We start from the raw sequence: 24,678 nt of genomic DNA on the forward strand, positions 1-24,678 counted from the left end.
TTATTATTTTTATTTTTTGCAGTTTTTATGATTGACTACGGAGAAACTATTTGAAACCTCTTTTTAGAACAAATAATGCTAGGGTCTATAAGGCGGCTTTCAGATGTTTGTGTGTTCAGACAGATCCTCTTATGTTTTTGTATTGCCTGATATACATGAGGAGCATTTTGTATTGGAGTATCACTCTCTAGCTCCTTAATATGGATTATTTCCACTTTTTTTTACTTTGATGGTTTTATAGTGTGGCAAAGGAATATCACTTTAAACTGCCCTCTGTAGTAACCTTTAGGCAGGGTTTACATTCATTTAAAGATCCTTGTGTGCACCATTGAATATTTTCACGTCGCTACATTGTTCTATACCAATGGGGTGTGGTTGGAGTAGGTGTTTCAGCTCACACCATGGTGGGACAGGGATCCATTTTAGACATGTTTTTAAAGAATGTCTTCTCTTTTATTTGATCTGATTTATTTGTTCTATTTTTAAGGCTGTTTTAAGTTATTGAGCTTATATTTTTATGTGTGCTCTTTTGTGGTTAACCTCTTTTATGGTCAACCAGTTTTAACCAAATAAAGATTTTGAATTGAACTGACTTCAGGAAACTATGGATTGTGAATTTCCATATCGGTTTCTGCTCAACCTCATTGCCTTTTGAATCAATTGGAGATGCCCATCGACATCAGGCCTTTTTAGGTTACCAATTTGAATGACTAAATGAAAGTGTTGAGTAGTTACAATAAAGGCTATTCTGGACATGCTTGACTAAATTCCTCTAATAACACATACATTACAATTACAGGTCCATGCATTTAGCCAGCCTTTATACATAAAACAGAGCTATAAGGAACAGGGGTCCCTAAACTGACCTGAAGGGCATAATACTCAGAGTGCACATCAATAATGCACAGGAGGAATTGGATGAATCTATAGTTTATATAAAATTTAAAATGGGTTATTTAGGTGTATGCAATCCTACAGGGTGCGCCGGAGCTGCTCAGTTCCTTCATGGTGCACCATGGGAAAGCCTTCCTTAACTCCTGTTATGTCGGGTGCAGTACTAGCCCCAAGGGTGTCCCTGTAGTACCAACATTTCCTCACTGTGTGTATTATTTATGATTTGGACTTCAGTTTACGTTATGGAATCCACATGTCCTTGACCTTGTATCTGTCATCGGTCCTTGCCAGTTCCACTGTTTACTGCCCGGGTGTTTCTTGGACCCATTGGGTGTCCTCAAGTCCTTCCATTGAGCAGGTTCAGTACCAGGAATTGATTGAGTGGGCGAATAATCATACCTTATGGGAAGTCCCTATTTGAGAGGTGCATTCTTCACTAGTTGATTAGTAACCCCCGGCACTTCCTCTGGTCCACAGACTAGGAACGCGGCTGTAATTCATCTCTTATTAGGTTGCAATTTGTATTTTCTAATTTAGTATTTTGAAATATATAACCAAGCAAACATTGTATTATCCTCCTGATGATCCCATATATTTAGGGGATTGAAACCTTGTCCACTAAATCACTCTGACCCGCATGATTCTGTGATTATTTTTTTCGGGGCAGTAGTGTTTCCTTTAACAAGAAGTTTGACTTGATTCTATGCAAATTTTGATTTCGCACACTTCTTTTTAGAGCCTGTTTGTTTGTGCAATGCTTGTGGTGCACCCGTAAGGGTACATATCCCTAAAAAGCACATTTACTTTTTTATATAAATTAATGATTCCTCTAATTCATCCGATGCATTATTTTGGTGCACTTAGAGTATTATGTCCTTGATGTCCGCTTAGGGACCCTTGTTCCTTAAAGCTCTAATACTACTCTTGGTCCCAAGGTATCCTTCGGTTTCCCTTGTCTGGTCGTTGAACTGTATACATCAAATAGGCACATGGTTCTAGGATTGTTCTATGCATCTGAAATTGTGGCGATCAGCCTGAAGGTGGAGTGTTTGGCTTTAGGGTTATGTGCAAGTTACTCACTCACAGGAGGAACTCTTGTTCTTATTCCTCCAACTCTTCGTGACAGCTCTGTGATTTCTTTTTTTCCAACAGAGATGGAGACTAATGAAAATTGGCCAAAGCCATGGACGTGCTAAAGTGTAGCCAGTAGTTCTGGGTTAACAATGTATGAATGATGGCCGATAAAGGGGGCTATAGTCTATGGTTACTGTGGTCAGTAACGTATGCTTGTTGATTGATTTGAATTTCAGTGCTTGCTGCTGATTTTATGGTTAATTGCATTATGAAATTAAAGATAAATGACTGTGCTACAGGTCTTCGGGTATACTACTGTCTTTGATTTGAAATCTATGAATGTTAGATTTTGTAAGCTGAGGTGAATGTTTTTGAGGCAGTGATGTTCCAATGCATCTTTTTTGTCTTGCAGGCCTACGAACTCTCCACTCTGACAGGGACTCAGGTGTTGCTGCTTGTTGCCAGTGAGACTGGCCATGTGTACACATTTGCCACCCGCAAGCTGCAGCCCATGATCACTAGTGAGACTGGGAAAGCGCTAATCCAAACTTGCCTGAATTCTCCAGACTCTCCCCCTCGTTCAGACCCCACCACAGACCAACGTATGAGTGCTACAGGCTTCGAGGAGACTGACCTCACGTACCAGGTGTCTGAGTCGGACAGCAGCGGAGAAACAAAGGTAGTTGAAGGTCTTCTCTTTGACTGTGTACTGTGTTGTGATTCAAAACCATGTGTTTCTATCTTCTGTCTAAAAGAAGCATTTAGGCAGGCCCTGTAGGGTTGTGTTCTCTCATTAAACCTGTACAGGCATAGGTGGCTTACATTTTGATTGAGATTGATTTGGGGTGCTGTTTTCGCAGTGGCGGGGCAGCCGTCGTATACTGGTTTCTGAAGCTTTTTGAGACTAGGCCATTATAGCTTTTTCTTCAGCCATGTGTGCCTCAGGGTAAAACTGAGTAGGTGACCTTTCTCCCTCATCAAGGTCTTGATGTATGTGAGCAATCATGACGATCCTTTTTCTGCCTTTCCAGGGTGATTAGCAACCATGAGGTCGGCCATATCAACCTATCTGCTGTCGGTGTGTTCCTTTTACTGCAAATCATTTGTCCAGTTAACTGCTCCCAATGCATGAAATCTCAGGCGGAAGGAAAGTTTTGTTGGTGGGAGTCAAGGTTGCCGGTCAGTTGATGGAGTGGGCAGTGGGAAACTTTACATTTGTGGGCAATTCCCGGACCTGGTCAGGCAACCAGGCTGCTCCAGATTCCCCCGATGCATTGCTGGTTTAGTTACCAGGGACCTTTGCAAAGTAACTTTATCTTGCTCATTTATTTAAAGCAAATTTCCTTTGTTTTGCTTAGTTTTAATAGCTGCAAGCCTATGGATGTTTTTTCTTTTTCTGTGAAGGCAGATAAGTCTGTTTTAAGATTTGTATGCTGTGCATGTTCTGACATCTAGTGTTAAGCTTTGAAATCTGCAACTTTGTTTCTAAAACCTTCTGTTTTTCCTGATCTTGAGTGAAAGACCATAAACATACTCATTATTTTTTTTGCTATTAGTGTTGCTTTTATAACGTTTAGCTGTACAGAGATTCCGATTTGATATTTATCGCCTCAAAATGTCTCTGGCTATGTGTGGAATCTGCAAGTACAGTTTCATAGATAAAATATTAATTTTTGAAAATTCGCAAAGGAAACATGCCTCAGACGGTTAACATTTTGTGAATACACGGTTTGACTTATGGACTGCAGTTGAGGAACATAGTATACATCTCTGAACTCTGTGGGAGGTCTGTGTTTGTATAACCTTGAGCGACAAGCCACGGGCAGTAAAGAGTACTCTCCTCTGGAGTCAGATGTGCACGGTGTACTTGGAAAGTGCTGTCTGTATTTCATATATGAAACCCTGCAATGCTCGGTTTCTATGCCGGCATGGTTCCACATTAGAGTATATGCACTCTAGAATAGAGCAGCTACACCACAGCCACAGCCATGCGATGCATTAGATATTGGCCTATAAGATGTAAGTCAAACACAATGGTCCATTGAGGACACTACACAGTAGATGCATGTATGTGTGCTTATTCCTGAAGCGTGCCCCTGGCTGGCTAGCAGCAGAGCGCTCTAAATGGGGTATAAGCCAGTAAATATACATGGAGAAGAGGGGACAGTTTGAGGGGGTAGATCTAGCAGAACAGGTGTGAAGTCAGCCTGTCTGAGAATGTCTTAAAGAGTACATTTTCGATTTCCTCCTGAATTGTGGGAGGGTTGGTTGCTGCTCTCATTATGGAGGGATGTTGTTCCACATCCAGGTAAACAAAACTGTGGTCCCCAAGTCCTAGACATGATGATGTATAATCAAACATACAGTTTCGGAAACAAGCAGTTATAATGAAAAACCTGGCAACATTAAAAAAGAGTAGTGTTGTCACTGAAAGTGCTTCATGCTCACATGTAACACACTGTGATTCAATAATGTCGATGCATAACTAATTTTGTTCATGACATGTGACAATACACCAAAAACCTAATACAATAAGGGTTCATAATGTGCAAAGTCAACGCAGTTTTGATCCGGGGTTCGTGACAACGAACATCACGATCTCCGGTCTCGCTGTGAAATGAAAAATTGGTTTTAGAGATGGTGGTTCTAGAAAAACAGGAGTTTGAAGTGTACAGTAATACTTTCCTAGTGTGTGAAATACATGTATATGTGTTTTAACATTAGCGCAACCATGTCGGTTAACAACGTCATTGCGACGTCCCGAATAACCGCAAAGAAATAAAATAAATCTGCAAGATGGTTTTTAAAGAAACTTATTTAAAAAAATGAGTTCAAACATATTTTTAAAGAAGTATGTATATAGTAATGTGTAGGGTAATGTTCAGAATGGATTTTGTTACATATTTTTGCATGTGTTGGTGAGCATTGAATATCTGCTTTTGCGACGTCACCATGGGTATCGCGACATCGCGAATATAAAAAATGTAAAAAGAAAAAAACGCATATTAATCCACCGAATCATTTTTGATTGAAAATACAATTTTAAAACCTTAAATTCAATAAACTCCTAGGTGACATGGATGTTCTAGTTGAGGAATAGAATTAAAAAAACCTTAGTCAGTGAAAAAAGCAAAGGTAACGGGGACGTTATAGCTGAGCTGACATTTCACTTGTACAAAACCAGAGAAATTCAGCAGCTATGGTTAGCTGAGCTAACTATAATTTGCGACCCCGCAATGCACTGCTTATGACCTCACATATTGCAACACTCATAACTTGGTCAGTGACCTCACTGACATCTAAAATGACATCATCCACATAATCCGACACACCCACTCACACCCTCATGTTACCTTTCATACATGCACTCCAACTTCCACACTACCATTTTCGAAACAATCGACACACCCACCAGAGTACTTTCACACCCACTCACTGATTCTTAGGTCTACACACATCCATCTAGTCACCCATACAGCCTCTCATACACCAACTTGCTCACTATTACAGCCACTGATATATCCACTCATACACCCATACAGCCACTCACACTGTCAGTCACTCATTGAGCTACTCCTACTCACTCGCCTAGAGTCACTCACACAGCCATTTACTAACCTTTACAGTTATACAACTCAGTTCCTTATTCGTACAGATACTAACATATACTCTCACCCATACATCCCCTAATACACTCACTAACCCACACCGCCATTATCACAATCCCTCACTCGCACAGTCACTCATATACTCCAACACTCACCTATTCTGCCTTTCACATATCCAGTTACTCACCCATATACCACTGACACATTCATTCACTGACTCGCCCGTGGCGCCACTGACTCGCCCGTGGCGCCACTGACTCGCCCGTGGCTCCACTGGCTCGCCCGTGGTGCCACTGGCAGATGCAAGGCGTGGCGATGGGGGCTTGCTTCTCCCCCAGTTACGCCTGTTTACATATGGGACTGTGGGAGGAGCAGGTCCTCAGAGTGCGTTTTGGTCATGTCATCAATGATCACATCATAGCCTGTTATCGTTTTATTGACTATTTGTTTATTATCTGGAAGGGTTCTGAAGCCTCAGCTCATGTGTTTGTCAATGACATCAATGTGAACAGTTTGAATTTGGTCTTTACAGCTTCCGTAAGTAATGTTTCAGTTAACTTTTTAGACACAGAAGTCTTCATCAGGGACAGTCACTTGGAGACCAAATTACATCGCAAGGCCACGGCAGGCAACACAATCTTGCACGCTTCTAGTCATCACCCCGAACACCTGGTGCGCAGCATTCCCTATGGTGAAATGCTGCGCATCAGAAGGATTTGCAGTAGGGATATTGACTGCGTGTCAGCTCAGTTGGAAAGCAGGAAACGTTTCTTAAACAGAGGCTATTCCATCAAAGTGCTTGATTTAGCAATTCACAAAGCCAATTCTGTCACACGCTTGGCTGCACTTGATAACTGTCCTGCCTCCAATCGAGTGCCTGAACAAGGTGGCCCCAATTCGGAGCCACCTAGATTGATCACCACGTATAATCGTCAACATAGCAAGGTGCGATCAATCTTTAACAAAAACTGGCCGTTGGTCCAAAATTATCCGATCCTAGGTGAACAGTTGCCCAAACTCCCAGCGATTACATTTCGTAGATGTCGTTCTATGAATGACATGCTGGTTAAGAGTAGCCCTGAAGTCAGTGTTAGCGGTACTTGGTTACAGAGTTCTAAGGGTTTTTTTAAATGTGCAAGCTGCAAGGCTTGCAGATTTGGAAAAAATAGGACTTCATATATAACACCCTTTAGTGATGCTCTAACTCCAATCTCCAAGAAACTGTCTTGCAAGACGGAGTTTGCCGTGTATGTGTTGGAGTGTGCGTGTGGCCTGCAGTATGTTGGGAGCACCAAGCTGCAGGTTCACAAACGCATTCTCCAGCACATACGGGCAATTGGTAATAGTGATCCAACATACCCTGTTGCGAGGCACTTCAAGGAATTCCACAGTAACAGCCTGGAGTCTTTGAGTTACTTTGTAGTTGACACTGTCCCGCGTCTTCGCCGGGGTGGTGACCGTGAGTCATTGCTCAGACAATTGGAGACGAGGTACATACTTGAGCTGGACTCCAGCGAAGACCTGTTTACCTGCCTATGAGACTTGCTGGTACCTTGGTTATAATTTGACAGCTGTAGGGTTGACAGAGTGATATATATGTGTCTCCCTATTTGGTCTCAGCGAAGGTGATTCTGGCTGACATTTCATTTGTATAGCAAGTCATAACCTAGGAGCACGTCTGCATTTTTAGCTACTTTTGTATATATTTTTCACTCCTCTTTTGCACAATCGATTCACTCAACACGTGACTCTCTGTCAGGCAGATTAGACATTAACAATGGAATGGGTTTCCGGGCTCGGGAACCTATGTGATGCATTTTCCATACTATGTGGCCTCTTAAGCGTGATAGTCGCAGATGTTGTAATATTAATAACATTTCTTGTTTGCATTCGCACTTTAATATGATGATCATCTAATGACGTCACCTCACTATGAGGAGTATACTTCTTGCACATGCCCAAGTTTTGTACATGCTATATTTTGCACATTGCCTTGATTTGCACAGTGATTTTTAGCTAGGCAGATAGTATGATATGACCAGCGCACTGTTTACTGAAATTATTCAGTATTCTAGACTTTAATGCGGACAGCAGGTTAATAATGGATATTTATTTCATTATTGTTCTGTAGAATTCCAGTATCTTTTGCACTTGTATAAATTTGCACTATGCAGCTATTTGCACAGTCACCTCATCTATATAGACGTGGTGGCATAATCAAATCCAAAGTAGTAAAGGCAATTTTGCTATCTCATCTACTCTAACATAGGTGGCATGGTACCAACAGTCATTTTGAATTTTTAATATTTTGCAATATTTGACACGATTTGTTTTTATGCAAAAATTGAATAATCTACACTATCAATCTGGAAGATTTAGATTGATAACAGCCTTAGTTCAGGTTAATGTGTTGACTGTCTTGACGCTTAACAATATGTACAAATACATTTGTGACAACACATATATTTTTTCTATGTCTATTGGCATGCTTGTCACATGTTGTCTGCACTTGCACTTTAAATTTTCCGGCTTCCGCCCTAAGCGTCATGTGATCAAGGCCTCCGTGTTGAGGCCGAAACGCGTCATGGTGGTATGAGGTGCACAAATGAAATTAAATTACACCTTGCACTTTATCTCGTTGGGTCCGTGGTCGTCTTTCCCTGTGGATTGGAATTTGAAGACGAAGTTCCTTGTGTGTGTGTGTGTATATGTATGTATATGTATGTGTGTGTGTGTGTGTGTGTGTATATATATGTGTGTATATATATGTGTGTATGTATATATGTGTATGTATATATGTGTATGTATATATGTGTATGTATATATGTGTATGTATATATGTGTATGTATATATGTGTATGTATATATGTGTATGTATATATGTATGTGTATGTGTATGTGTGTGTATGTATGTGTATGTATGTGTATGTATGTGTATGTATGTGTATGTATGTGTATGTATGTATGTGTATATGTATGTATATGTATATATGTATGTATATATATATGTGTGTATGTATGTATATATATATATATGTATGTGTATATTATCTACTGGCGGTCGCCAGTAGATAGTTATAGTTAGGACCGTGTTTCCATAGGAAATCCGCAACATTCTATTTGGAATAACTTTGGCGCCGGTTGACGAATCCTCGCGAATTTTTCAAAACTAATGGGGCGCTACGCTCCGCTCCTACCCTGAAAGTCTCGGGGGGGATTCGTCAAGCGGGGGCTGAGAAAAAAGGGGGGTCCCAAAACGCGTTTTCCCCATGCATTTTTCCATAGGACCTTTAGTCCGAGCTACAGCCCGAACGGCTGAACAGAATTATGTGAAATTTTGCAGAGAGGTAGCCCTCAGGTCAGGGATGTGCCTTTTGCAGGTCTTGTGTAAATCTGTTCAGTATTTCCTGAGAAAATAGCATTTAAATCAATATATATATCTGTGGGCGCGCTCCGTGCGCTTACGGTAAGCTTACCGTACGCGCACGGTGCCGTGCGCGAGCGCGATTCTGATTGGTTGTTAGATCAAAGTAAACATTCGAATCGGTCGAAATCAGGAAGTGTCGGCCGCCATTTTGTCTCTCGCAGTCTGAGGGGGTGAAAAACAAAGGTGGATAATGTGAAAAGGGGGCAGGCTGGACAGTTCCTGACCCCCTAGCCTTTGTCAGGGGGTCTCAGAAGGACCCCCAAGGGCAAAAAATGTATTAAAATTTTTTTTTCAAAAAATCGCCGAATGCGCGCAGCGTACGCGCACGGCGTAAACAGAGAAATTCCGCGAGGAAAAATTCCGCGAACTTCGCGTAATTACGCGTACCGTGCGCTCACGGCAAAAAAATGTTTTCAAAAAGGAAAGCTTACAAAAAAAAAAAAAAATTGTGAGGTAAGGTTGGCTCTTAAAAGAGCCGTTGGGTTCATACAGGGATGGAGGAAAGAAAGAATGGGAATATTATGAGCGTCTACAAACGTGCTGGTCTATCTTATTGTTAATAAGGGGAACACTGGTCTCCCCAAAAACAATAAGACCAGAACACGTTATACACCACATTACAACCCTCCCAAATCGAGGGTTAACGTCCAGAGGAGCAGAAGAAGGTGATGCTCCCACCTCAGAGGAAGGGCTCAGCTGAGCTGCCGATGATGTACTCGGCTGAGCTTCTGAGGTTGGGCTCTGGTGACTTACTGAAGAGTTTTCTCCAGTATGTCGAGCAAAGGTCCTGGGATGTCTATCCCTAAGGTGTCTCATCATAGAGTGCTTTCCAAAGGAATACTTCTTCCTTGGATTTCCTCTAGATAAAACACGGTCCAATGTGACCAATGGAGCATTGACCTTTTTCTCCCCCTCTGGTAAAGTAAAATACTCCCATACAAAAGAATTCTTCTGTTTCCTCCTTCTCTGGATGATGATGGTGGTGCTGCTAGCCTCACTCTCAGAAGAGGTCTGCTGTTCTGCCATTGTATCTCAATGTCAATTCAGCTCCTTCTCCTAGGGGATCTCAAGCAGTAATGAGGGGAATGGGTGTGGTGTGGGAAGTTTCTGGAACTGAAAGTAGTTTCACCCAATGAAAAGTGTTCTTTGTGGATCACATGACCTACCGTGCGCGCTCCGTAAGCTTACGGTACGCGCTCGGAAAAAAGTACGCATGCGCGAACGTGACGCTTACGGAGCGCTTACGGAGCGCGTACGTAAGACGCACTCGCGCATGCGCATTACACGCCCCTGCGTAACCGCGACGTTGCTTCCGCGTGTACGCGTACGTCACGTATGTATCACGTAAGCGCGCTGTACTTATGACGTGCGGAGCGCGTAGCGTCAGCTTACCGTACGCGTATCCTATCACGTAAGCGCACCGTACTTATGACGTACGGAGCGCGTAGCGTCAGCTTACCGTACGCGCATGGAAAAAAATGCATAATGCAGGATATAGTACATATATTATTTTATACATAGGTTTACAAAAAATCTCAAAAAAAAATTTGCATTTAAAAAACCGTACAAATTCACTGAAAAAACCATAGGTTTCACACGTTATAGTTAGCTGTACATTTCACTCGTAAAAAACCAATGAAATTCCACGTTATAGTTAGATCAGGTAACTAACTTGCGCGACCGCAATCCACAATGTGTCATTTCAGATGTCATCATTGATGTGATGAGTGATGTCACTGACCATGTCATGAGTGATGTAATATGTGACGTCATCAGCAGTTTATTGTGGGCGCGCAAGTTATAGTTACCTGATCTAACTATAACGTGGAATTTCATTGGTTTTTTACGAGTGAAATGTACAGCTAACTATAACATGTGTGAAACCTATGGTTTTTTAAGTGAATATATATATGTATGTATATATATATATATGTATGTATATGTATGTGTGTATATATGTATGTGTATGTGTGTATGTATATATGTATGTGTATATATGTATGTGTATATATGTGTGTATGTATGATACAATGAGTCACAAAGAAATAAAATATCCAAGAAAGAAGTGACTCAAACAGATTCATCAAAGAACAAAAATATATTTCTACTGCAACGTTTCAGCTTCCGCCTTCCTCAGGTAGTACAAGATGGTTAGCTCTGTGGCTGCACAGATGACACAGCTGAAATTTCAAAAAGCATCATGAGTGAAGATTCCATTTGGAATGTGGAATCAATGCAGTCCTGAGAGCTCTTGAGATATGCAGTAATCAGGTTGTGTTGTCAGTAATGTTCAGTCCATCTGGATGCAATGATTTTAAACTGTACATCCAGAAGTTTTCCCTGGAGTCCACTAGTTCTTCCTTTGAAACATGTTCCATGGGAAAAATCTTCAAATCTGATAGTGAATGATCCACAAGGTTGAAATGATTGGCTACAGGCTGGTCAATTTTCTTATTAATTATTGCAGATTTGTGGTTCCTGAATCGTGTACGGAGGTCATTCACTGTTTGGCCTACATATTGTTTTTTACAGCTTTGCCGTTGGAACTGAATCACATAAATAATGCATGTTGAGCGACATGTAAGATGCTGCCTTATTGCATAGGTCCTTCTCGTAATAGAACTAGTTACAGATGATGTTTGTAAAAGATATTCACACGTGATGCACCTTTTAGAGTCACAGCAATGAACCCCTGCATTTGTTACAGCTTGCTTGAGTTCAGCTCTCACAATAAGAGATCGTAAATTTGGAGCTCTGCGGTAAGCAATGACTGGTGGTTTTGGAAAAACCTTTTGCAATTTTTCACAAGTGGACAGTAAGGGAAATGTTTTTTGCATATTATCTCTGTAGTTAGGAGCTGATGGATGATAGTCAACTACAAATGTAGTTCTGTCACTTTTGTTTCTGCCGTTGGTATTCCAAATAAGAGCTTCTATGGATAACTGCAAAGACTTGTCAATTTGTTGCTGTATGATATGCAGAGGATAGCCTCGCCTTTTAAATAATGTAGCAAGCTCCTGTAGATGGTCTTTACAGGTTTCCTCATTGCTGCAGATGCGTCTTATTCGGAGTGCTTGGCTGTAGATGATGCTCAGTTTAGTGTGGTGTGGGTGACATGAAGTCCAGTTTAGATACAAATGAGCATCTGTAGGCTTGTGGTACAGATCAGTTGTAATTTTGTGTTCATGAATGGTGAGTAGCACAGCCAGAAAAGGGAGATGAGGCTTCTGTTTAGTATTGCTGCTGGTAAATTTGATGGTAGGATGGATATTGTTGATATAAGCTGTAAATTGTTCCAATGTTCTACTTCCTGCATTCCATATTATAAATGTCAATGTATCGTAGCCATACCAGTGGTTTGATGCTAGAAGTAGCAAGTATACAGTTCTCTAGTTTGCCCATGAAGATATTTGCATAGGATGGAGCCATCCGAGTGCCCATGGGTCGACGACATTTCGATCTCAATTGTTTGAGATCAACAGGACGAAAACGTGAGCAAGAAGAATCTAAGGATGATGAAAAAAAGATTTAAAACGTGGTCCCTAGATACATAGTGTTAATTTACAATCCTATAAATCCTCTGCAAGTAACTTATTCCATAAAACAAGAGAGAAAGGTCAAGGATGGTATTACTTAGGCTGGTCATGATAGTAATAGAACAGAATTAATAACAACAACATTATAAGTTTGAGTTCCACAGGTCAACAATTGACTAAAGCCGGTATATAAGGAAGTGCAGCTCGCGAATGATCACCAGAATACTTAAGGAATTGAATTGTGTGTGAGAGAAGGTGCCTGAGGAGTTCATTCAATCAATCATGTGAAGTCACAGCCATCATGAAGCTGGTGTGACAAGGGAGGTGAAGCACGTAAAATTTCCTTTACCAATAATTTCATCGCTAGTATGCCAGTCAGCACATCCACAGCCGAGATATGTGCCAGATGAACGTGATCATAGAAATACACAAGCGGCGATCGAGTACTTATTTAGATTCAGCCCGACACCAACCAATTGGTGGTGCGCCCTGATTGACTGCATAACCGCCCGTAATCACTGTACTCTGTCTCATTACTGGCCATCAGGTGACCCTTAGGATCCTCACTCTGCCTCGATCCCCACGTAATTCCTCCTCTTGACTTACTCATGCTAGGACGCTCATCCAGTCTCCAAACTTGCACTTTGCTGCACTGTTACACAAGGTCGCTTGTCCGAGCTTCCTGCCGCAACCCTCGTTTTCTACACTGAACTCAATACCGGTTCTTCCCCGGGTAAGCCCGCACTTTCCCGCAAATAATGCAATTTAGGCACTCTCCCTAGCCCTTACACGGCAAGTGCATGTGAGCGCATACTTGCCTTCCTTCCGCCACTTTTCTGAGTTTGTATCCGTATATTCCACCACAACCTTGAGACAACACGACCGCTGCTTGTATTTCTACGATCATGCTTGTCTGGCACATAACTCTGCTGTGGTTGTGCTGACTGGCATACTACCTTTGAAATGATTTGTAAATCAAATTTTACATGCTTGACCTCCCTTGTCACACCGGCTTCACGATGGCTGTGACTTTACATGATTGATTGAATGAACTCCTCAGGCACCTTCTCTCACACACAATTCAATTCCTTTAGTATTCTGGCGATCATTCGCGAGCTGCGCTTCCTTATATACCTGCTTTAGTCAATTGATGGCCTGGGAAACAAACGAGCTGAGGGCACAATGAGATGTTCAGCCTCAGTGTACTTACTATGTGCTATGTCACTCCCACCAAAACAGCCAAATAACCTCATTGTGGCGGTGAGTAAAGGCAGATGGACTCTGTCCGAGTACTTTTCTGTTCCCTTTTACAGATGCATTTATTTACGTGCCTCAGTATGTCTGCCACAGTGACAATTGTTCAATGTCACAACATTACGACCTCCCACCACCATGTTCTATAAGGCGATGCAAGTACACCAGCGCAGCAGTCAGTCCTCTGTCAGTTGTTATCCCAGGTCCTCCATAGCTCTGTCGGATCCCCTGCAGAATACCATCAAATGTCAGCTGTCAATAGAATTTAAACAAAACGTCATAAAATATATTATATGGATGGGAGATGTTGTGTAGGGTTTATGTGTAGCAATGTTAATATCCACATCAAGCTATGGTCAAAGGCGGCAGTGCTTCCGAGCACGTCATCCTCCACTTCCCTATGTGCTGCCCTGCCGCCATACTGCCCATACGACTCACGCAGCCGAGTGCCATTCCCTCTGCAACACTAAAATTGCTGGAGTGGGATGAGGGCGCACGTGCTTAGTATATTCGAAGCTGCTGGTGTGACTTGGAGAGCTGATGCAGGCTTGAGCCTCATTTGAATCTCACAAACATGTCAGCTAGCGGGATCCTTTGAGCGTCCAATAGCCTCCACATTGCTGGACTTCTGAATCTGGTCCCCATGTGCCTGCTCATGTACCTGGTGATGTCTGATGTGGAGTCCTCAACGCGTGACAGCGCCGAAAGCAAGATATCTGCCCCTTGCAGTAACAATAGCACCCCATCCCTTGCCTCCAGATATGTAACACCTGCATGTGCCCATCGGTTGACAACATTCATTACTGGGCAGGCCGGTTGGTCAGGGGCAGCAGTCAGAATAGGCATGCACCCCCCCACCCCCTTTTTTAAGTCGCAGCTGTCTGTCTGGCTTGCTAAAGACATCTTGGGGAATTTCAGAAAATTGACCTTGGAATACATTCTGGCCATTGATTACCATAGGCTTTATGATTTGTGACTCACATTTTCTGGCTTTATTCACTTTAGATGGTGCGCACGACACACTTTAGTCTCTCCTGGTTCAGTTTGTCCTCAAGCATTGGCATAGCCAATAGGTCTCGCCTTTGGGACCTTAGAAGTGTGTAGCCATGCAACAGTTAATGTTGTTGTACCAAGGATATTATGCTGGATAACTAAACACGTATGAGGTCCCAAAGGTGAGACCTCTTGGCTTTGCCAATGCTTGTTTAATGTCACCAGCACTCGTCACACCACGCACCTTTCTAGGACCCATGTGGCCTTGTATGCACCATTGTTCTTTATACAACGTAGCTAATTTAGTTAGCAAACCACTTTAACTTCCTAAATTTAAAAAAAGCGTCCCATTGCATATGTAGGTACCACCAGAAACATGGTTCAGCTTCCTTTGAGGAATCCGAGATCTCTTGTATCTCAGTATGCTGCTTAGTCCCCTACTTATGCAGTTGTGTTTTTTGCTTTGGAAGGCATGGATCAGCCACAGACCTCTTTTTTTTTTTTTTTCTCCTCCCTATGCTGACACTTTTCGGATGCGATTCATTTGTTATGTAGCTTTGTTTGCGATCTGTTTTTTGAGAGTAGATTGGACATCTGGCATGGATTTCAAAGGAGCTCACTGGGATATAGTTGGTGCCCTTTAGAGAACCAGTACTTTAATCTATATTCCCGCTCCGGATCTATGTTTAGACATTCGCTCTGTAAAGTCTCTATGGCAGCTAGGTTTACATGTAGCTCCCCCTTAACGTTTGTGGACTCACAGATGAGACTGACTTTTGTACAGTTTCAATCCTCAGATTAGGGATCATAAATCTCGGAACACATTATTTAGAAATAAAGCTACAATTTCATTTGGCAGGGGAGCTTCACTCAAAGGTCCCAGATGTTCAGCCTCGATCTTGTCTGTAGAGGGCCCTCTCCACTCATCTGCATCTCAGCTATTGATGCTCCTACATACTGTTGCATTTGCTGCGAAGCCATTTAGAACAATGCTGTACCAATAGGTTACTGGTGTCTGACTCTGATCCTTCAGTGTTGGCATGCTCCTTCATCCGACGTTTCATCTGCACCAGTTCTGCTTGTGAAACCTTGAGGTCTGGAGTTCTACACTGTGGGAAAAGTAATTGAGAAGGGTGCGGATGGATGGGACACCTGGAACAAGACTTACACATGATGGGTTGGAGTCTTATTCCGAAGCAGACACTTGAGGACTTTGTGAAGTCATTTGCTGACAGTAACATGAAATGGCTAGCAGGCATGTAGTACTCATTGCATCATGGCTTTGTGGACTGAAAAGCTGTATGCATATGTAAGAATGATCTCTATTAGTTAAGAGAGTAGCAGAGAGAATCCCTTAACAGCCAACAGTACCTAGAGCGTATGTTTCTTGTTGCTTCTTGGTCACCCTTCGCTCCTGTGAAGATACGTGTCTCTTGGGTGCTTTCTTTCAGTGATTACCACTCAGAATCTAGAGTTGTGAACAGCAGTAGCGTCAAATTTCTGGGGTAGGGTAACTGTGCAGAGTTTTAGGGTTTTCAGTATTCAACAACCAGACACATCGGTAAATGGCTTACTAGATCCAAAAGACTAAACTTGTATGTAGTCACAAAGAAACACTTACCAATGTGTAAACTGTGCTTCAAATACTGTCACATGGAAACCACTACCAGGGATGAAAGACTGGCTCGCACAGCCACTGTCCAGGTCTGCGTCACAGATAATCACCAAGGTCCAAAGACGTTGCCCAGAAGAGAGCTAGCATTAAGCAGTAGTAGAAACCCACAGCAACTATAGTGGCCCCCAGAAGCAAAGAATTAGGCTTGGAGCTGTTGGGGTGTTGTCTTTTATGCTGAGCCCACTATTTTGCTGCCACAAGAGTTGCTCCTGAAATCATGCGCCTAATGCCAAGACAAGCCCATCAAAAATCTATCTTGTACCTACAGTGTACCCCCTTCATATGGATGCAAAGGGTCAACGAAGAGCATAAATGGGCCTTTGCGTACCTCATGACAGCGGCCTGTATCTGAGATGGATACGGTAAGGACATCCAGAATCGAATAGGAAAATGTGCCTGTCAGTTCTCCTCCCCCACCCAACCCTCGCTTCAAAGAAGCTGCTGACTGCAGTATTTTTCTCATACTGTCTGAGAAAAAGCACTCAAAAGAAGTAATCTAAACTTTCCTAGACTGGAGGCTTCAAATAAAAGGCTTGCTTCTACCCCTTCACTGGAAATTCCTTGGCATTCGACTGCCACAGCCCAACAAAACTGTGCACTGGATTGGCCTTCCCAAACGCTGGTGACTTCAAGCATATCTGGAAGACCAAAAAGGGACACAACACTGAGGTTTTCATCAAGACAATTTTAGCCCTAGTGTACAAGGTGTCTGTGTAGGTTACCATCTGTCAAGTCAACTGACGTGACGTATTGTCAAGTTAGGGGCTTGGGTTGCTGAAAGACTGTCACAAAACTAAATGAAAATTTGACATCCCCCAAGGCTATTACTGGTTATTTTGAAATAGTACAATAATTGTGCAAGATCTCTGATGCAGATCGCCTCTTGAATCCTTGAGGTGACCACGGAGACTGCACCACCGGACTTTAACAAAAAATTCAAATCTGCAGACAACTCAGTTTTCAGATGATCCTTCACCTGGTTCGATTCTAGTTTCACTTTTAAGAATGCATTAGCTGACTTCACCAGTATTTGTTTTGAGTACCTTCAGAGAGTAGTGGTGGGAAAGATCTCCGTGGTATCCTTGCCAATACTATAGATGCCGCATGATCCAAGACTGCCTTTTGAAGGAACAACCTCTTACCAGAGTAGGTGTCTCAGAGGATTTTGGCATGCCTTCTCATTAATCCAGGATGAAAGCCAGGATTGTGTGGGAGAACAAGGGCATGCTTGTCTCTCTCGTCTGGTAGTATGTGCCTTGGCTCATGTCAGAGCGTTGTCCTCGTATGGCTTTTGATACATTGTCTCTGACCGTCATGTCTCAGCCTCACTAGGCTTAGCAGAAATATATAAATCAGTCATTCACTGCTGAGACTTTGCAGTGCTCGCCAAAATGGAGCTGCAGGCGATGATCTGAAAGGATTAATGCAGAAGAGAAAGGAAGGAGGAACATTTTGAGATCTCACTAAAAGCCTACGGAATGGTTAATTCTAGCAGCATGTTTCAGTCTGACTGCCAGCTTGTATCTATGCATCAGCAGCAACAAAACGAACTCAGAAATCTTAGAGAAGTTCCCTGCTGCATACATAGACTTTGGAACACTTGACCTCCATGTGTTTATCCATAATTGTATACATAAAGTGTGCAACTTGGCCATATGTTCATGTGATGAGAAGCATCTTTCAGTAGCTTATACATGGCAAGAAGATTTCAAAATGTGAACTACCAAACTCCCGGGAAGTCGTATTTCAAGACTTCATTTTAGCAGCCGTAGCTTAAAATGCTGAGCACTAGTCGAACATTTTAGGAAAAGTACTTCCTAATAGACCTACATTGAAAAGCTGTCAAAATAGACTCCTGTCCCTCTAAAAGGCTCTAGGAGTTTCCACTCCCCATGATGCATTGTACAGGCCTTTGCCTCCTAGGGCTGAGTCTGTTCTTTTTCCCTGCTTGTATGAGAATGATCACACCTATTTTTCAGAGAATTCTCAGTTTCGTTTTTTTGCAGCTTCATTTAGTGTGTCCATCTACGGAGTACACTTGTTTTTATAGCTTAGAATGGTTTTCCTCTCCATTTGCTTTTTTTGCACAGGTATGGATCCTGCACAAGATATGTGGTTTGCCTACTGTTTACACATTCTATTAAAAGGAGTCTGGTTAATCAGGCCGAGAGGCAAACTGGAAGACACGAGAGCCAAGTAGCAGCAGAAATTTAGGAAAAATACTTCTACATCCAGTTACACAGTATCGATGGAGAAACATCCAGCACCTCAGAGACTCCCACAGAGGGAGATCTGGAGAGAGAAGGTAGAGTAAAGGTGATGGAAAATATCAACACTCCCAAGTCAATGTCTAAGGTTACGACGTCTGTTGAAGGCTTGGGCCTTGTAATAAATGTTAAAAGGCTAGATCAGCAACAACGACAACAAAACATTGCAGTTCGTCCCCATTGAAGCATTCCACATCAGCAACATCTTGATGTTCCTTGAGGTCAAGGAGTGATTGATATAGGGCAGTAGTCTTTATCTCCATTAAAGAACACGGTTGTCTTTTTTTGGAAATGGGGTTATTTTTTTAGGGTATTGATATTTTACTCAAACAACAACCACTCTATGAAGTCACAAGCAAACTTCAAATTAACCCGTACTTAACTTTCTGGTAGCTTGGCAGAAAGCAGGCAGGCTTAACTTGGATGTAACATGTAAACCCATAATCAAAAAACGTAATTTTGCTTAACGTAACCATAAAAGTACTCATACAAACATGTAAAAATAAATATTGATAGCTCATAAAAGTACAAAATGCAGTAAGACAATTTATTGGATCAATACAACATCCTAGACTTACTGAGTTAGTTAACATGAAAAATAAAAGGGAGAATACTAGACAGATTTACTAAACAAGTCTAAGACCGATCAGCAAAAACCTCCAAAGGGTCCGCTATGCTCACCGGAAGCATTGGAAAACTCGCAGTGAAAGTTTGCTCAATTACTGGGCTCTGGCCTAGATCAATTAACTTGCAGCTATTTCCCTCTTATAAGATCATATTGTTTAAAGACTGACAGGAAAGCCCTAGCCGTTAGGCCAACTCCTCTCCCCAACAAAAGCCCCCTATTGTGCTAAACAAAATTCACTGAGACCACCTACCAAATTTAATTAGGATAATCTCTAGAGTGCTCTGTTCTTTGAGGTATGTGTAAAAATCTAAATATATCTTTCTTTGATCTTATATACCAGATTGATTGTAAATATTTTGAAATCGAGAAAACAATACAACTTTTATTGTCTATCTTGCATTGTCTATCACTGATTCCAAGAGAACGACAGAGGGATAATCCACTGAGCACATTGCTTTGCATAAGCTCTACAAGAAAATAACAAGTGCTCTTTATTCTTTTTTGCTGGACAACCCATAGAACATAACTGCTGTTTTTGGTCCATAAACAGGTGACAGCAAGAGGGAGAATTCCTAATCTAAATTTGATAAACAATGGCCTAGTAGACAGAAAATTAATGTGATCCATGAATTTCTCAAATTGATATTCACAAAAACGATCAGAAAGGTTGCCCGTCGGAACAGTGAACCTAGTGCTTAGTACCGTGTTGCAGTAGCTAGATTTCGCAGATTTGCAAGCGCCTGCTGCAATTGAGGAGGGATGCAACCAATACTCACTCAGTCCTAGCCTACTAGACCATGTTTTTATACAACATAGCCAAGGGATTATATGTGACAAAGAATTGCCTAATATATATCCTCAAGACGTTCTCTATAGGGCACCAACTAGTTTGTCCATATGCAAATTCAATATAAAATTGGTTTTAGGTTGGCCACATTAGTAAATGATTTTAAATGTAAATTTTAATCGGAGTAGCTGAGCACTAATTGGGAGTTTCACCAATGTTTTGATAGTTATTCTACGCTTATCTGATAGACATCTAACCACAGATTCCCTAACTTTTGAAATCTTCCCAGGCGCCAGACTGGATCTGAACATTTTTCAACAGTACCTCCATGCGTTGGGTGGATGACATCTACTCCCGTTGTGATGTCAGTCACAAGTCCCCTCTGATGTACGAATGTCAGTTTCTTCTTTTTTTCCGTGCTGTACCACGGATCCTTAGAAGCAGTTCCTCGGGCTGTATTTGGGCATACTGTGACAGTTTTTGTTGACTGGAGTCGGTGTGCCTTTCTTATGTCTTCAGGCTTTAAGTCTTGTACTCCACAAATGTCATTTACAGATCCACATTACGTTTGTATATGGTGTTTAGGGGAACACCACGATTCACAAGACTGTGGCTCCTGCCAGAAGCTGAAGCAGAAGGCGGTCAAGGAATGCGTATGAAACCTCTGGTGGTTCGGATGTCGTGGTCTACAGTCTTCACGTCGGCCTCGGTCTCCTGCTCGTGCGGAGGGTGGTTCGCGGGGCCCTTCCAGGAGCTGTAGCCATTCACGAGGTAAGCGCAGGTGTTCAAAGTCGCAGCACCCCTGATTTCGCTATGTGGAGACTAAGTCTCCTACAGCTCCTCCCATCTTGTGGGTTGATGAGGCTGTACACTACTCCGCCCACACCTCCCCGTCTCTCCGGGAGCTGGGGCGTTGATGGCCCATATGAGAGAGTACTATAGTGCTCTGCTTCTTATCTTTGTGACACTAACTTCCTCTGGAGGGCTGTTGGACCCCATGGAGGTGAGAAGAGCCACACCAGTATGTTTATCGTCTGTGCAAGTTGGGCTGTTGAAGTTCTTGGGTTGGCGTTGCCCGATTTTCCTTCGATGTCGATGCACAGCCCTGCAGGGTCTCCACCTATGGCGTCCATCCATTATCAGCTGACTCCTGCATAGACGTTGGCCGCGCCGATCAAAGTCATTTGCCGCTTTCTCCCGACTTCTCGCCGTCGAACGGCATCTGGTGTGGAGTCGGTAGAGGCAACTAAAGAGAACGTTGTTTTGCCAACTTCCTCTCATGGTGGGATTTGTGGAAAACACTGTGTAGTGGGTGAATCAGAGTCCGGGCTGTTACAGCCTATTTTGGAGACTATTCCACCTCTTATATAGGAGAATTGGCTTTCTGCACTCTGTGAGGCTAGTGGGTTGAAGTCTTCTCCAGCCTCTGGGTTGTTTTCCCCTCCTAGTCTTTCTATTGAGGAGAGTTCCTCTGTTGTAGATATGTTGGAGAGTGGCTACAGTATTGGAGTTATCATTGCCTGTGGTGAAGTACACTGATCCCCTGGTTGACGTCCTTTTGTCGTGTAGTTGCTATAAACCCATATAGGATCTGCACGTTTAGACAACATGCACTGTGGGATTGGTGTCCAGACCTATTCCAGACACCCCCACCGGGTATGTCTGCCTTTATACCAGCTAGCTCACAGTGCACTAGAAACCCCTCCTACCAAGGAGAGAATAGTTCTTGGCAACTATCGAACATGACAACCCTGATCGTGGAAACAGTGCAATACTTTTCGCTCAGTCACTTGTGCTCACTTTGTCTCAGAGAGATGCACAGAATAAACGGTGGGGACGTTTTCAATAAGCATTTATTGAACCAGCGTCTTTCTAATTTAAAAAGGGTGTGCTGAAACAACCATGAGACAGACACTGTTATAAATGATTACAAGCACCAACAAAGTAAAAGGATGGTAGATTCCTACTATAGTGCTAATACAATGAATACAGGCAAGTATAAAATTACATGACAATAAAATGCGTACTCCTACGATGCGACACTTACTAGTTGTACCAAAGTGTACCTAGCATGTATGTAGGTGTAAAGCCAAGAATCCCTCTAGCATAATGTCCATTCGATTACCTAAAGGGAGAGACTGTGGGGCCCCGTCTTGGTCTCGAGATGGACACCTCACGAGGGTTGTCAGACCAATGCGAGCTGGAGTGTCTGCATGCCGGAACCTCCGCGTCTCGCGTCAGTGTGTCAATATGGATGTCCTTGTCTCCTCGCCTCAGAAAAGGTATGGTGTGTGTATATGTACCCTGGCGGGGGGGGGGGGGGGGGGGGGGTTCTACCTTGCTCTGTCATGTCGGACTTCGGATGACGGAAGTAATGACCCTTATACCTAGTTATTATGCAGGAAATGGTAGTCCTGCTGAGTTTCCAAGAATCCTCCTACATAATGGATGAAGCTAGTTTTCAGGGAAAACGTGACATCCTGTAAGCAGTACCTTAACTAGGTTATAGGTCAGTTCCAGGATCTGTTATGTAGTGTAATGGTAGGGGAGAATAAAAATTAGGTGGTTCCCTGAGCCTATATTGGGGTACCTATATGAAACATTACACTTTATCAAGGTCAGACGGGTGTTTTCCCATGTAGTGAGGCCCTGTACAAAATGGGAACTTGAGCCAAGCTTCATACAGTGGTCTTGGTAGATCAGGCTATATCTCAGTCTTTTGCCTGCTCAGGGAGATCCAGCTTGTCTTCTAAAACATCCTACTCCTCGTAGTTTGTTAGTTCAGGCTGATTCACCCTCACAAAGTATGGATTCTCTACCTAAGGTTACATTGGATAGAAATTCTAGGAGACTAGATTCGTGTGGCAGACATTTTTTCCTCAACTAGTTCTGCTTTAAGTTCCATTAACACGTCTTCTGTTCTTCTCGCTCGTTGTGGGAACTTCTTGCAGACTATGTTGCTAACACTTCCTCATGACCTCCAATCTAATCTTAAGCAACTGATTCTAGATTGACAGCAGGCACCTAAGCTGATTAGTAGATGCTTCGTAAATACTAATTCAGTAGGACGAACATGGCTTCCTCCGTGGCACTACGGTGTAGTGCCTGGATGCAAACTTTAGGATTTTCAGAAGCTGTCCAGACTGCTTTGGTCAATAATACCCTTTGATGGCACCCATCTTTTTGGTGCCCAGGCCGACTATTTATGGAGTGTCCGTGACCGTCTTAGTTTCTCTCTCTATAATTGTATACCTACTTAATTCTTTTTTTGGGGGGGTTGTGTTATTAATCTTTTGGTTTTTGCACTGTTGGTCCTGGTGATATAGGTTCTGCCTGTTGATATCTAATGTGGTATTGCTGTGGTTAGCTGGTATTATTGTTTCACTGCTATCTTTGACCGGTTATGTGGTACAAGGATACCTACTGGATAAGTTCTCTTCCATTTTTTTAGGTCTTGCCTAGGCAGTACTTGCGCTGTCTCTTCAAGACATGCTGTATTCAGGATATGGGCATTAATCTCCTCCCATGTTCCGCCAGTTTTTAGGACGAGCCTACCCCCCAACCCACCCTCTTTCTCCTCCCCCCCACACCCCATCCCGGCTCCTTCTCTTACGGCGCCTCGTCTCTCTCCTCAGAAATTGCCCGGACGATCGTTGCTGACGCCCTGCCCAGTCGATTCGATTACTACAGCGAGCCCCTCCTTACACTGATCCTTACGTGCCTAAGGTAGGCATACCTCTCCTCCCTCCAGCTTTCATTTCTACCGCTCCTCCCCCTGTCTCTACCCAGCTGCTCTGATACTTCCCTTTTTCCATACAGCACTCATCAAATAGGCCACCCGGTCCTGATGATGATCCTAACTTAACAGGATCGAAACGCCATCGACCCTTGCCCACCAGGCAAAACGCCTCAGGCGCACCACGAACTTTGGTTCTCCAAAATATTGAAAATGACAATCTCTTTATCTGAAACAATTACTGTGTGAACCTTTTTATCCTGTATATATTGTACATTACGGTTTCCTTGCGCTGTAGTGTGTTTTTTCACGTTGTCACTTGCGCCGTCACTTCCTGTCCCGAGCACGATGTGCACTTCTCTTTTGGGTTGCCTTCGCATTCATGCCTAACTGTGCTGTTACAACTGTTGTGTATTTTTTTTTGGTCTTCTAAAAATATATGATGCCCAAGAGCACATTTAACAAATATTTTGAAGTCTCTTGCCCTTTCTTCCTTTATTGTAATGTCTTGTACATACAAATATAATCAGTCTTAATGAATCCGGCTGAGTTATTGTTGTATTTATACTTTCAATAAATGAAAGCACCCATTTGGCCAAAGGCGGGTGCATGTCCCATCTCTTCGTTGTGCACCTAACTGGGCTGACCCCAGCTACCATCCCTGCCGATCACCTCCCTTCCCTTCCCTTCCACGGCAGAGCCCCAATGCACTCGTCACTGATGTCGTCATAACAATGCAGCCTGGACTGTAATAACTCTGCAGGCTAAACGCATCCCGACAAGTCCACGGCACAGATAC

At 42.8% G+C, this 24,678-nt stretch overlaps 1 protein-coding gene across 2 annotated transcripts in view; it reads left to right on the top strand.

The window, feature by feature from the left end:
• Window positions 1-24,678, top strand: part of SRF (serum response factor) — a 404,589-nt gene that overhangs the window by 55,788 nt on the left and 324,123 nt on the right. For both annotated transcript variants that reach the window (XM_085610157.1, XM_085610158.1), the window contains exon 2: window positions 2,381-2,647. In XM_085610157.1, coding sequence (XP_085466283.1) covers window positions 2,381-2,647 — 267 coding nt within the window. The remainder of the gene's footprint in view (window positions 1-2,380; window positions 2,648-24,678) is intronic.

This window comes from Triturus cristatus, chromosome 6, assembly GCF_964204655.1.
Source record: "Triturus cristatus chromosome 6, aTriCri1.1, whole genome shotgun sequence".
NCBI classification, from domain to species: domain Eukaryota; kingdom Metazoa; phylum Chordata; class Amphibia; order Caudata; family Salamandridae; genus Triturus; species Triturus cristatus.